The 11,696-nt window shown below is 45.2% G+C and overlaps 1 protein-coding gene across 1 annotated transcript; it reads right to left on the reverse strand.

Moving 5' to 3' along the window:
- Window positions 1–1,147: 1,147 nt before the first annotated feature.
- Window positions 1,148–11,312, reverse strand: NDUFB4 (NADH:ubiquinone oxidoreductase subunit B4). Its single transcript, XM_005292691.5, has 3 exons — window positions 10,637–11,312; window positions 3,336–3,482; window positions 1,148–1,327 (listed from the first exon to the last, which is right to left on the reverse strand). The coding sequence occupies exons 1-3, from the start codon at window positions 10,832–10,834 to the stop codon at window positions 1,265–1,267; spliced, it is 408 nt and encodes a 135-aa protein (XP_005292748.1). The 5' UTR covers window positions 10,835–11,312; the 3' UTR covers window positions 1,148–1,264.
- Window positions 11,313–11,696: the final 384 nt, after the last annotated feature.

Here is an 11,696-nt window from a genome sequence, read left to right on the forward strand (position 1 = left end):
CCTCTTGGAGGTCTCAAGTGGACTGGGAGAATTTTCACCCTTTATATGAAGGGAGACTTCTCTCAGGTGTTTAAATCAAATAGGTGTTTTCTGTTGTTTAGACTGTGGTGATAGCATTTAGAGGCCAAACAAAAAAACTAAGTTATAAAAAGTCAATTCCTCTCAATTTTCACTCACTCAGTATTTGTGATTTCATAGTCTTATTAGTTTTCAAGTCATCCAGGGCCAACTAGACCTGTATTTCTAATGTAAAGAATAAGCAGAAAAGACACCATTTTCAGGCCTTTTACGTCCACAATGTAGGGAAGCAAAAGGCCACAAAAGCCCACTTATTTTTCTCAGCATGCCCTGTAACTAAGCTCTTTGCTTTTGAAACAGCACCTTTAGCCACAGATTTTAAAAAGACTTTGCACATATTTGTTCGCAAAACCCTCACGATGTGTCCTCTTTAACCTTCCGTAAAAATGAGCAGAGGTGAAATGACTTGCCCAAGATCATACAGTGAGTCAATGGCAAATGGGACTAAAACCCACATCTTATTTCCTGTCTCACTAATTCAGGGGTTCCCGTGAATGAGAAAGTGTGGTTGGCCAAAATGTGAAAGCTCTGAGCTCATACTGAGTTGGATCCAGCAATCCTTAGGTTGGAAGAGATCCCATGAAATCATTGAGAAGTTTACCAGAGTACAGGTTTCTGTTTTACTGGGGAAAAAATGGAAAATTAATCTGAGTTGGTTTAATGTGAGGCTGGCTGCTCTGAGAGAAAGAAGCCAGGCAGCTTTCTAACCTTCTCAGCCCATTTAATGAATTATTCAAAATATGAAATTAAAAGTTGCCCAATATTCGATTAGAGTGAATACAGCTACATAACTAAACTGAGTCCAAGACAAATTCTGAAAACACAACAAGACAGCCACTCAGATCATTTCTTGGACCTACTTGATGCTTTAGCCTGCTATAAATTTTAAAATTCATCCTGAGGCTACTCTTAGATACAGGCATGTGGCTCTCATGGATTAAATGGAAACTCTGAACATGCATCCAAGGGCACAAATTAATGTCTTTTTAAAACTCCTGTACACATTCTGTCTGTAATCTGATTGGTTTCAGTGTTAGACAAGAAGATTCTACAGTAAGTCATGATCCTATGACTGTAATAATATAAAGTTTATTTTGATAGAGGATGTCTTTTCATCAATGTACAATACACAGCACTTTCTATGAATAGCCCAACAGCAGCACTGCAACATCCAATTCCCAGGAACTTAGAAAGCAAGAGCAAATGGTCGCTTGTACTTGCCTTCCTGAATAAGTTTCTCTTTACGATCCTGTATTGAGGAGGAAACAAACAAAAATCATTATCCCGCGAAAAGAAAAAAGATTTGCTCCATGACACAGACTGATCTTCAAGGAGAAAGAGCTCACAAGTTCTTAAGCACAGAAGCTAGAGACAGCACCAATTAAACAGCGCTCTAGAAACAGCTGTGAGGACAAAAATATCCTGTCATTCACCTGTGCACATCAGCCAGAAATGCAAAACAGCCAATGGCAGAAGCAGCTGTGTAACTCATCCCCTCATAAATAAAGTGATGGGCAGAGATGGAATAAACCTCTATTAAGGCACATCCATCCCACTTCCATTAGCCAGTGAGGACTGTTCCCTATAATGTATTGTCGCCAGGGCTTTGTCTTGACTAATTTAAAACATCTTAACTTGATGGGGCTTCCACCCCTTCACTTGGGTGAATAACCCACAGTTTAATGTATTTCACTGTCAGGAAAAAAAAAATCACTATGTTCTACCTACATTTTTCTTTGTCCACTTTTCACCCTCATTATGTTACCTTGCACCACCTTATTATTTATATTGGGTTAGCAACCAGGAGTCCCAGTCATGGACCAGGACCCCATTGTGCTATGTGCAGTACAAACACAGAACAGAGAGACTGTCAATTTTTTGGGGTAGGGACAATCTAAGTAACCAGAACCAATCACCTCCAATCTTGGTGTTTACACCCTTAGTACTTTGGAAAAAGGGGGTAATTTGCTCCCTCCCTCCATAAAGGAACTGGTGAGATAACCCACAGAACTATTGTGTGATAAAGTTGAAAGCTCTAAATATCCCGTCAGCATATGCAGACTTCAATTATATTCAGCCAATTTCATATTCCAGTTTTCTTGTGCCTGGCCAATGCTGAAGCATTTGGATTGCAAGACACTGCAGGGGATGTTCACATTCAACCAAAAAGTGTTTGAAGTTACACAACAATCCACCAACAGGTTCTGGAAAAACTTAGTATCAGAGGGGTAGCCATGTTACTCTGTATCCACAAAAACAATGAGGAGTCCGGTGGCACCTTCAAGACTAACAGATTTATTTGAACATAAGCTTTCGTGGGTAAAAAACCCACTTCTTCAGACGCCCAAATAAATCTGTTAGTCTTGAAGGTGCCACCAGATTCCTCGTTGTAAAAACTTAAATTCCGTATTTTGGACTCCATCTACAAGATACTGTCCCTTTAAAAAAAATTATGAGTAATTTAAATTGGCACTTCTTCCCAATCAGTGATTCGACAGGTCAATCAGGGTTTTATTTCCTTTTTTAAGATACGCAACAGCTTTTCATATCAGTGGCAGCTTTGATTAAACATTAGATATCACTTTCCCAAAAAACTGAACATACTGGAAGTGTTCTAACACTGGTCAGAATTTTATAATGCCAAATTTTAGGAGGCAAGAGAAGTAGAGTGACCAGATGTCCCGATTTTATAGGGACAGTCCTGATTTTTGGGGCTTTTTCTGATACAGGCACCTATTACCCCCCACCCCTGCCCTGATTTTTCACACTTGCTATCTGGTCACTCTACAAGAGAGGGATTAAGGTAGCATCTCAAAAAAATCAGACTAACAGAGAGTCCATTCCTAAATTATTTCATGAGAGAGAGGAAACGCATGAATGAGTGGTCCAGAAGGTCCTTGCCAGCTCGGTCATTTATGAATTGACAGATAACAATACGTTTTCTAAAAACTCAATTAGCTGCTAATTATTCTCAAGTCTCTCTTGCAGTTTGCTTACATAAATGATATTAAGAGCCCTCTTACAACAGAAGAAAAACTAGCTTCTGTGGCCAAACAAAAATCACCCACATCTGCGGGCATAAGACAGCACTCTTAGAAGGTGGCTTTGCAATCAGTCCCTAGTGCTTTGGGGTACTCCTCCCGCACTAGTTGTCCACCCTCAGGAACAGGTGTTCTACTCAGCTACTCCTGCATGTAAGCACATATATTATAGCTTTGTTTTTATTAAAGTTGTACATGCCTAGTCAACAAACTTACCCTGTCAGCTTTGAGGACATACCACCAGACGAAAATGGGTACTAACCCAGACAACGCACCCAACAGGGAAGTCTTGGGAGTGGGCCGGAAATTGGGGTAAATGTTGTACGTTCTAGCATAGGTCCAACGGTTCAGGGCAGGGTCCTCCTAAATTGAAGGCAATGCACAGTGAACAATGTTAAGTTGCAGAACTATGAACATTAGCAAGCTTAGGGTTGGACATTTGACTGATCCAAAAACAATTAGTCAGTTGGTCAGTCAATGTCAAAAATGGTCAAATATTTTAACGCACTAGTTCAGGGGTTGGCAACCTACGGCACGCGAGCCGATTTTGAGTGGCACGCAGCTCCCTGCCGCGGTCCCGGCCCTAGCCCCATTCAGCCCCCCCGCCCACCGCTCTCCCCTGCGGGGGCAGGAGGCAGAAGCTTGGTTCTGTGGCAGCCAAGCTTCCCCCCTCCCCCGCTTCTTCCCCCAGCATGGTGCTTTCCTGCCCCTCCCTCCTCTCCTTCCCTGCGCCAATCAGCTGATGGCCCTAGCGAAGGGGAGGGGGAAGAGCGGCAGCGTGCAGACAGCTCCGTAGAGGATGCAAAGAGAGGTAGGAACGGAGCCTGGGGGAAGGGGGTGGAACAGGGCATATCCCTTCCAGACCCCTGCCATGAGGGCACTTAAACATTTTGAAAACCTTGTTTACTTTACATACAATAGTTTAGTTATATAATATAGACTTATAGAAAGAGACCTTCTAAAAACGTTAAAATGTATTACGGCACGCGAAACCTTTAATTAGAGTGAATAAATGAAGACTCGGCACACCACTTCTGAAAGGTTGCTGACCCCTGCACTAGTTTATTAGAACAGTAACAAAAAGGAGTCAGACTTCATAGTCTCCAATAGGATTACCATTAGTTAGATACTTATGCCTAATTACAACATATAAGTTAAACAGTTATTTTAACTCAGAAAAATGCCAAAATGAAATTAATTTCTAAAAACCATGTAAAAATAATTACCTTTTTAGCAATGGTAAATTAGCATTTAAATGTGAACGTTATGAACAGTTACAAAAGAAATTAAGTTAAAACAGAAATAAAACAAACAGCATCTATAAGAGAGTCACTTTTAATTGCACTTATGCAAGGCAGGCAGCAGGCCAACTCTTCAAGCATCTTGCTCTTTGTTATCTTTTTCCTTTGTCAGCCTCAACTGCTTCTTCTTCCTCTTCATCTGCTATTTTCTCTTCCAATATTAAATTGTGATACATGGTCACCAGCTTCCCAGCAGTGAAGGTTTTCAGTCTATTTCTGGTTGTTGAATGGATGATTTTCAAACCGACCAATTTCATTCCTCACATGCAGTCGTACACAGAAGTGTTCAGCATTTCTGCCACTGTACTTAGAGTTCAAGGAGGACAACCCTCTCCACTATGATGAAGGAGCAGCTGTTTTGATTCAACTTCTGGGATTGCACTCGACATTGTTTTATAACTGAACAGGCTGATTCTTGCTTTATAATTTGCTACCTCCATTAGAACTGTTTGTCCATTTATAAAGCCTTTAAAATTTGCACAATCACTACGTCACAAGCTGAATCAAATTGATCATCAGAAAGCTCTTGGCCCTGGAAGCGCAGATCAAGAAGGTAAGCAGCATTATGTATGTGAGTGATCACTTGATTTTTTCTGTGATATTTATTTTGTCTATTTTCTTCTTTTCAGCTGTCACACAACTGAACACAGTCCACTTACAAATAAGTTCCTTAACATTCTGAAACTGTTCTTGGCATCACACAGTTTAGCAGTATCATTTTCTGTATTCTGCAGAGACTGAGCTACAGTTCAAATAGTTTTGAGTTTGGCATCCAAAAGACAGTCATCAAGAAACTCAGTACGGATTACTTGGGGTTGAAACCCAATTACTCCTTCAACAGCAGCTGACTGAAGAGCCCTCTTGCTTACATGAAGATCTTTGAGACTTTTAATAGAAGTAGAGTACGACAAGGCTTACTATGTGCAGATATCAGAGTAGCAGCCATTTTAGTCTGGATCTGTAAAAAGCAACAAAGAGTCCTGTGGCACCTTATAGATGAACAGATGTATTGGAGCATAAGCTTTCGTGGGTGAACACCCACTTCATCAGACGCCTGTCTGTGCGGATGAAAATTTCAGATCTTCAGTATCACCAATGAAAAGCTACATTGTACAGGCAGCACATCCATAACACAGAAGGTGTGGATACATATTTATCAACAAAGCCCAAGCAGTTTTCATATTAGGTGCATTATTTATTGACCCAATTCATTAAGTATATTTTTTAACTGGTCAGCAATACATTGGGTATATATTTTCTATTAAAAAACCTCAATACCAATTTGACGAACATCTGAAGACTTTCTAGGAGTAGGAATTTTCAATGATGAAGCAGACTGAACAACAATTTTTGTTTATTAGAAGATGAATTAATGGAATTAACTTCACTATCATCATCTACAGACTCCATGCATCATGCTGCTGCTACTGAAGATGAAGCAGAATACATAAAAGGAAACAAATTTTGATGTACACCAGTTTTCCCTTTCTTGCTGTTAGTCTAACAGTTTATCTTCAACAGCAGCTGGACAAACATCACAATAATTCAACCAATGTTTCTCCATTCTGTGTGTCATACTCAGAAGAAAAGAACTTGCTCTTAGCTTTAACAGTTTTCCCATGTTCACGTCTAGTGAAAAATTTCCATACAAATGGTTTTGGCTTTCCCCACCTCTGAATAATAAATGATGTCACTGTTACTAATATCTTACTACACCTCTACCCCGATAGAACGCAGTCCTCGGGAGCCCAAAAAATCTTACTGCATTATAGGTGAAACCGCGTTAGATTGAACTTGCTTTGATCTGCCGGAGTGCGCAGCCCCGCCCCCCCCGGAGCACTGCTTTACTACATTATATCTGAATTCGTGTTATATCAGGGTAGAGGTGTACTTATGGAATGCTCTCTAAATTCTGAAGCATTTTGTATTTCCATCAAGCAGTAGCCATTCAAATTGGTTTCTAATTGCTGCAGTTACAGAAGACTGCAGCTAATCAAAATGTTTCCAGGTATGCTGCCCCCTCCCCTCAAGTCTTACAGACTCCAAGATTACATTGAGGGGGAAGGAGCACACAGCCCCTCCCTGCAGCAAACACAGCGGACTCATAAGCAATAGCAGGAGGAGAATCAGAACAGGAAAAGAGGGGCCTCTACAGCCATGTGATGTCTCACACCCCTCATTAGCATAGAATTTTTCACATCAGCAAGGTTTGGCTGGGGATACATGGAGTTATAAAGGGGATGCTGTATTTGTTGAAAGGGGAGGAGGAGGGATTTATTTATGTGGGCGTTTATTGTGGATTGTTTGCTTTGCTCAGGATGAGGGAGGTGCGTGGGGGGTTTAATAGCAGTGATACTTTTGTTTATTAAGGGAGAGACTTACTGGCTGTGCATCTGGTGCAGGAGAAGTTTTAATGACTGTGAGCCCTCCTTTCCTTCCCCCATTCCCGTCTTGATTTAATTTCTGTATGTTTGTCTAATCACTTTAGAGTGCTGGCTCTTTGGGGCAGGGACACTGCTTAACTTGTTCAATGTGCTTTGTAAACCGCCATGTACAGTGGTGGCCTGATATACACAAAGATACACAGTGTATGCGTGTTTGTTCTAGAAGATTCTAGCAATTCAAGAGGCTCAACTTTCAGTTTACCTTCCCCCCCTGCCCCCACAACAGGTGTCATTAGTATGTAGTAAAGAGACTGAAGATGACATTTAAGTAGGCTTGCTAACAAATAGCACCATGATGCAACCAAAAAGGTAGACCACCACTTACATCAGGTCATTCTTGTTGGGATATCTGACAATATTTGACAGTAATCAAATAATAGGCAATCAACTGACTGGCTTGCCAACCCTAAGTCAGCCTTACCTGGGAAATGAGAATTCTACTTAAAACTAAGAAAAAATTAAAGTCCAACTGACTTTTCACTATAAATGCATTTACCCTATTTCACTTCTCTCAGCATCAGAGGATGAAGCTAAACTTGTTAGTTCCCCTTTGGGGTTTCAATTCCCAACATTGCAGGCGTGATTTATATATAAACCAGAGAACTATTTTAAAATTGATTTTTTGTTAAAGCTCATTCATAAAGAGGCAGCTTACTCCACAAAGGGGCTCTGAGGATTCATTAGTTCACATTTATACAGCTAAGTAAAAGCTGTGTATTTATGTGGTTTATGATATATAGCCAATGAAAAACAGTTTATCATTTTAACCCTCACTCTTATTGCAAAGGATATTATTGAAGGAGACAAATCACCTAGAGGATAGAACAGTCCACTGGAAGTCAATAACTAGTGTTCTAGCCTCTGCTCAGACACCAGCTCTATAGCACTGGACTAGTCATTCATTCCCTCTACATTTGTTTTGTCCACTTAAACTACAACACAAAGTGGTGCACTGACATGGCCAAGGTCACACAAAGGTCAACAGGCTTTGCTAGGAAGAGAACACAGGTCTGATTATTCCCTGTCCTACACCTTAGCTTCTTGACTATTCTGCCTCTAAAAATAAAAACATGAACGAGGCTTAAGAGGCAGTCTCCACGTCTCCTTGAGTTCACGAGAGATGAGGTAATGAGTGAACTTGAGACAGCCCTTTCCTGTGCCAGGACAGATTTAGGCTCTGCCTAAAAGGGATGGATTCTCCCATTGCTTTGATGGATAAGTGTTCAGCTACTGCTGACTTGAGTTCTGGCTTTATTTATTTTTATGGCTCTTCAATAGGAAGCAAGTCTAATCCTGAATTTGCAAATGCAGTTGCAGGTCTTACAAGTGTAATTATTGTCAGGGGGAAGAGTTAGAGGCGTGTCCTCATGAGGTGTTCTTTTCTCCTGCAGACACTTCACACACCATTCCTCAGAATGGAACATAGGCTCATGGCACAGACCTCTCCATCTGGGTCTGTCCAGCTCAACAAGTTTCCAGGTTTTAATGTCTATCTTGCATGCTTTGAGGTTGGCCTTCAAGGTGTCTTTATATCTGAGGATGGGCTGACCCTTAGAGTGGGCTCCTATGCTCAGTTGGCTGTACAGCATTGCTTTTGGTATATGGGAAACCTCCATGCAGACCACGTGTCTGACCCAGTGAAGTTGAGCCCTGATGAGCATGATCTTGATGCCAGGGATTTGGCACCTCTCCAGGACTTCAGTATTGGGGATTCTGTCTTGCCACTTGATGTTACAGGTGGATCTCAGGTGATCAAGGTGGAAGCTTTCCAGCTGTTTGATGTGGTGCCTGAAGAGCATCCACGTCTTGCAGCCATAAAGGAGTTAGGTGAGTACAACAGTGGGGTAGATTTTGATCTTGGTTCTGAGGCAGACTCCATGCTCGCTCCAGAGCCTGCAAAATGCCAGGCTGACCTTTGCCAGATGCTGAGTGATCTCATTGTCCAACATGGTGTTGCTGGAAAGTGTGCTACCCAGGCATCAGAATTTCCTGAGTTAGCTGAGGGGTGTGTTGTCAGTTGTGATGAGGGGATCATGGCACTTGTGATGCTGGCTGGTACATAATCTCCATCTTTTTCAGGCTGAGGGTGAAACTGAAGCATTCTGAGACATAGATAAAGTGGTCCACGATAAGTTGAATGTCCATCAGCATGTCTGCAATGAGGGCACAGTCATCAACAAACAGGAGCTGTTTGATGACCTTGGTGCGGGCCCTGAGTCACTGTAGATTGGCTAGACCCCCATCCAATGTACACTTCTGTCAAGGTCCTGGAATGCGAACACAAGCGTGGCTGAAAAGACAATAGCAAAGAGGACTTGGGCCACTGTTTGGTGCCATAGGTGACACGGAAGGCTTCTGATGAATTCCAACATGCCATCACCCGGTCATCATGAAATGAATGGATGACAGCAACAGTCTTCTCTGGGCAACCAAATTTATGAAGGAGTTTCCATATGCTCTCGTGATTCACCACGCCAAAGGTCATAGGTCTGTTCCTGAGCCATCTCCCACATTTGTCAGGCTGCAAAAATCATGTCCATGCTGCCATGGCCAGCATGAAAGCCACACTGTGACTCTGGATTCACCAAGTGCACTAGGTGAGAGATGAGCCTGTTGAGGACAATCTGTGCAAGGATCTTCCATGCTATAAACAGCAGTGAAATTCCACAAAGATTGTCCCTTCCTTTTGTATGGATGGACTATGAAAGCATCCTTATATTCCTTGGGCAATGTACCCTGTTCCCATATAGTCTTGAAAAGGCTAGTGAGTTTCCTGATCAGGTGGGCACCTCTACATGTGTACGCTTCCAGTGGAATGCTGTCAGGGCCTGGAGATTTGCCTGTGGACAGCTGCTCAATGGCCTTAGTAATCTCATCTAAAGAAGGGGCCATAGCTCCTCCAGGATAGAACACTGCAGGAATGGGTTGATGGCTTTGTTGGACATAGTGGATTGACAGTTCAGGAGACTGTCAAAGTCTAAAATAGGAACTGATGAAAGCTACAATGGGCCTGACATGGTTGCACCTAGGCTGCTTTTAATAGCACAGCTGACAGAGCCTGGGGCTTGCTCTCCACACAGATTTGCTCCAGTTCAACTAAAGTTGTAGTGTTGTGCTGATTTAGCTAAGTGAGTGTGAAGTTTTACATCAGTCTAGCAGTTCTTTTGCTAAACTGGTGCAATCTCACACCTTTAGTAACAGTGATGCCTCGTCTGTGCTTAGACCATCTCTTCAATCTATTCGGGTGAGGACTGTGGTATGACTTGCTAGTCAGCACACGGTAGCCCTGCTGGCAGCCACCAAAGGCGCAAAGGCAGAGTGCCCTCAGAGCATGGACATGCCACACAGATCAGGGCACAAGGTACCAGTGAGAGCGGCGGGAACCACGGCCCTACTTCAGGACACTGTTTCGGAAGGAAGCTCCCCCCGCCCCACGTTACACACACGCAGGGCAGGTGGGCGCCGCGGGGCGCTCTGGGCCTGGGCCCCAGGATGTGGCACTTGCTCCCCCACGGACTCTGACACAGATCAAGCTGGAGCAGCTTTGCGGGGAGGCTGAGGCCGCCCTGCCGCCGAGGTAGGCGGGTTAATGCTGCAGGGCGGTCGCGGGCAGAGGCCGGGCTGCAGCCTCACGGCGGGTCCCGTCCCAGCGCACCCCCAGGGGCGGGCAGCACCGAGCCCCCGCCGCCCCCCGGGGCTCAGGGCAGCCGGAACCTCCCCCCGCTGGGACCCTTCCCCGGGGCGGGGCGCGGCGCGGCCGGGCCGGACTCACGATCGGCTGCGTATGGTGCGGGTCGTTGAGCTGCGTCTGGTACTGGCGCTTGAGGCGGGCGCGGAGCGCCAGACGCTCCGCCTGGGCCTGGCGCTTCTCCGGGGACTCGTTGTACTCGTTCGGGTCAAGCTCCCGGGGCAGCGAGGCCAGGGGGGCCGGCCGGTAGCTGGAGGTCGAGCGGGAAGAAGGCGCCGCCATTTTTTTTCGGAGAGCCGCCTGCACCGCCTAAGAGCGGAAGCGACCTGTACCCCGGAAGTACTGGCTGCGCAGGGGGGAGGGGCGCGCGGCACGGCTTGTTGCTATGGTTACTAAGTGACGCCTGGCCTCGCGCTGCGCGGGGGGAGGGGCAGGACACTGGGTTCCTGCCCTGGTACTGGGCCTGCGTGGGGAGCGCGGCAGCAAACGCCCCAGCGCCGGGACGGTCCCCGCCCCCCCTACGCCGGCCGGGCCTTGGAAGGAACGGGGGCAGCCGGGCGTTGGGAGAGCCCGGGCCCTGCCAGGGTGTGACCGGCGCCTCAGGCCCCTTCTGAGCCGCTCACCCGACAGGCTGGGGGGCGCTTTGAGCTCTGCTGATGCAAGCGGCCCGGTACCAGCGGGTGTTGTTGTTTCTTTGCCCTCTGGTTCCCCGGCCGGGCCTTAAGAGAAATCCCCGCCATGGGCTCCAGCGCTGCTCTGCATGCACGAGGGCTAGGAGCTGCCTTTTAAAAAAGCGTGAGATTCCCATGCACTTGTCTGATGCCAGCCGCTGGGGCTTAAAGAGAAATATTACATAGCGTGAGACGCAGGCCCGGGATAAACTTGCGAGGGTTGGCAACTCTGGCCCCTGACTAACTCTGATGCAGATCAGGTGACTGGAGCCAGGAAATAATGATATTCCTGTCCCTTCCCTCTGCATCACACCCTTGTCCCATGCAAGTTGGGGTGCTCAGGCCGAAGAGGCAGCACACCAGCTTTTGTTCTTGGCATCATCCTATGAATGTGAGCTGGGGCACACAACCATTAGTGGGAGACTTATTTCAGTGGGACTTCACTAGGGTTACCATATTTCAACAATCAAAAA

The sequence above is a fragment of the Chrysemys picta genome, chromosome 1 (genome assembly GCF_011386835.1).
Source record: "Chrysemys picta bellii isolate R12L10 chromosome 1, ASM1138683v2, whole genome shotgun sequence".
NCBI lineage: Eukaryota > Metazoa > Chordata > Testudines > Emydidae > Chrysemys > Chrysemys picta.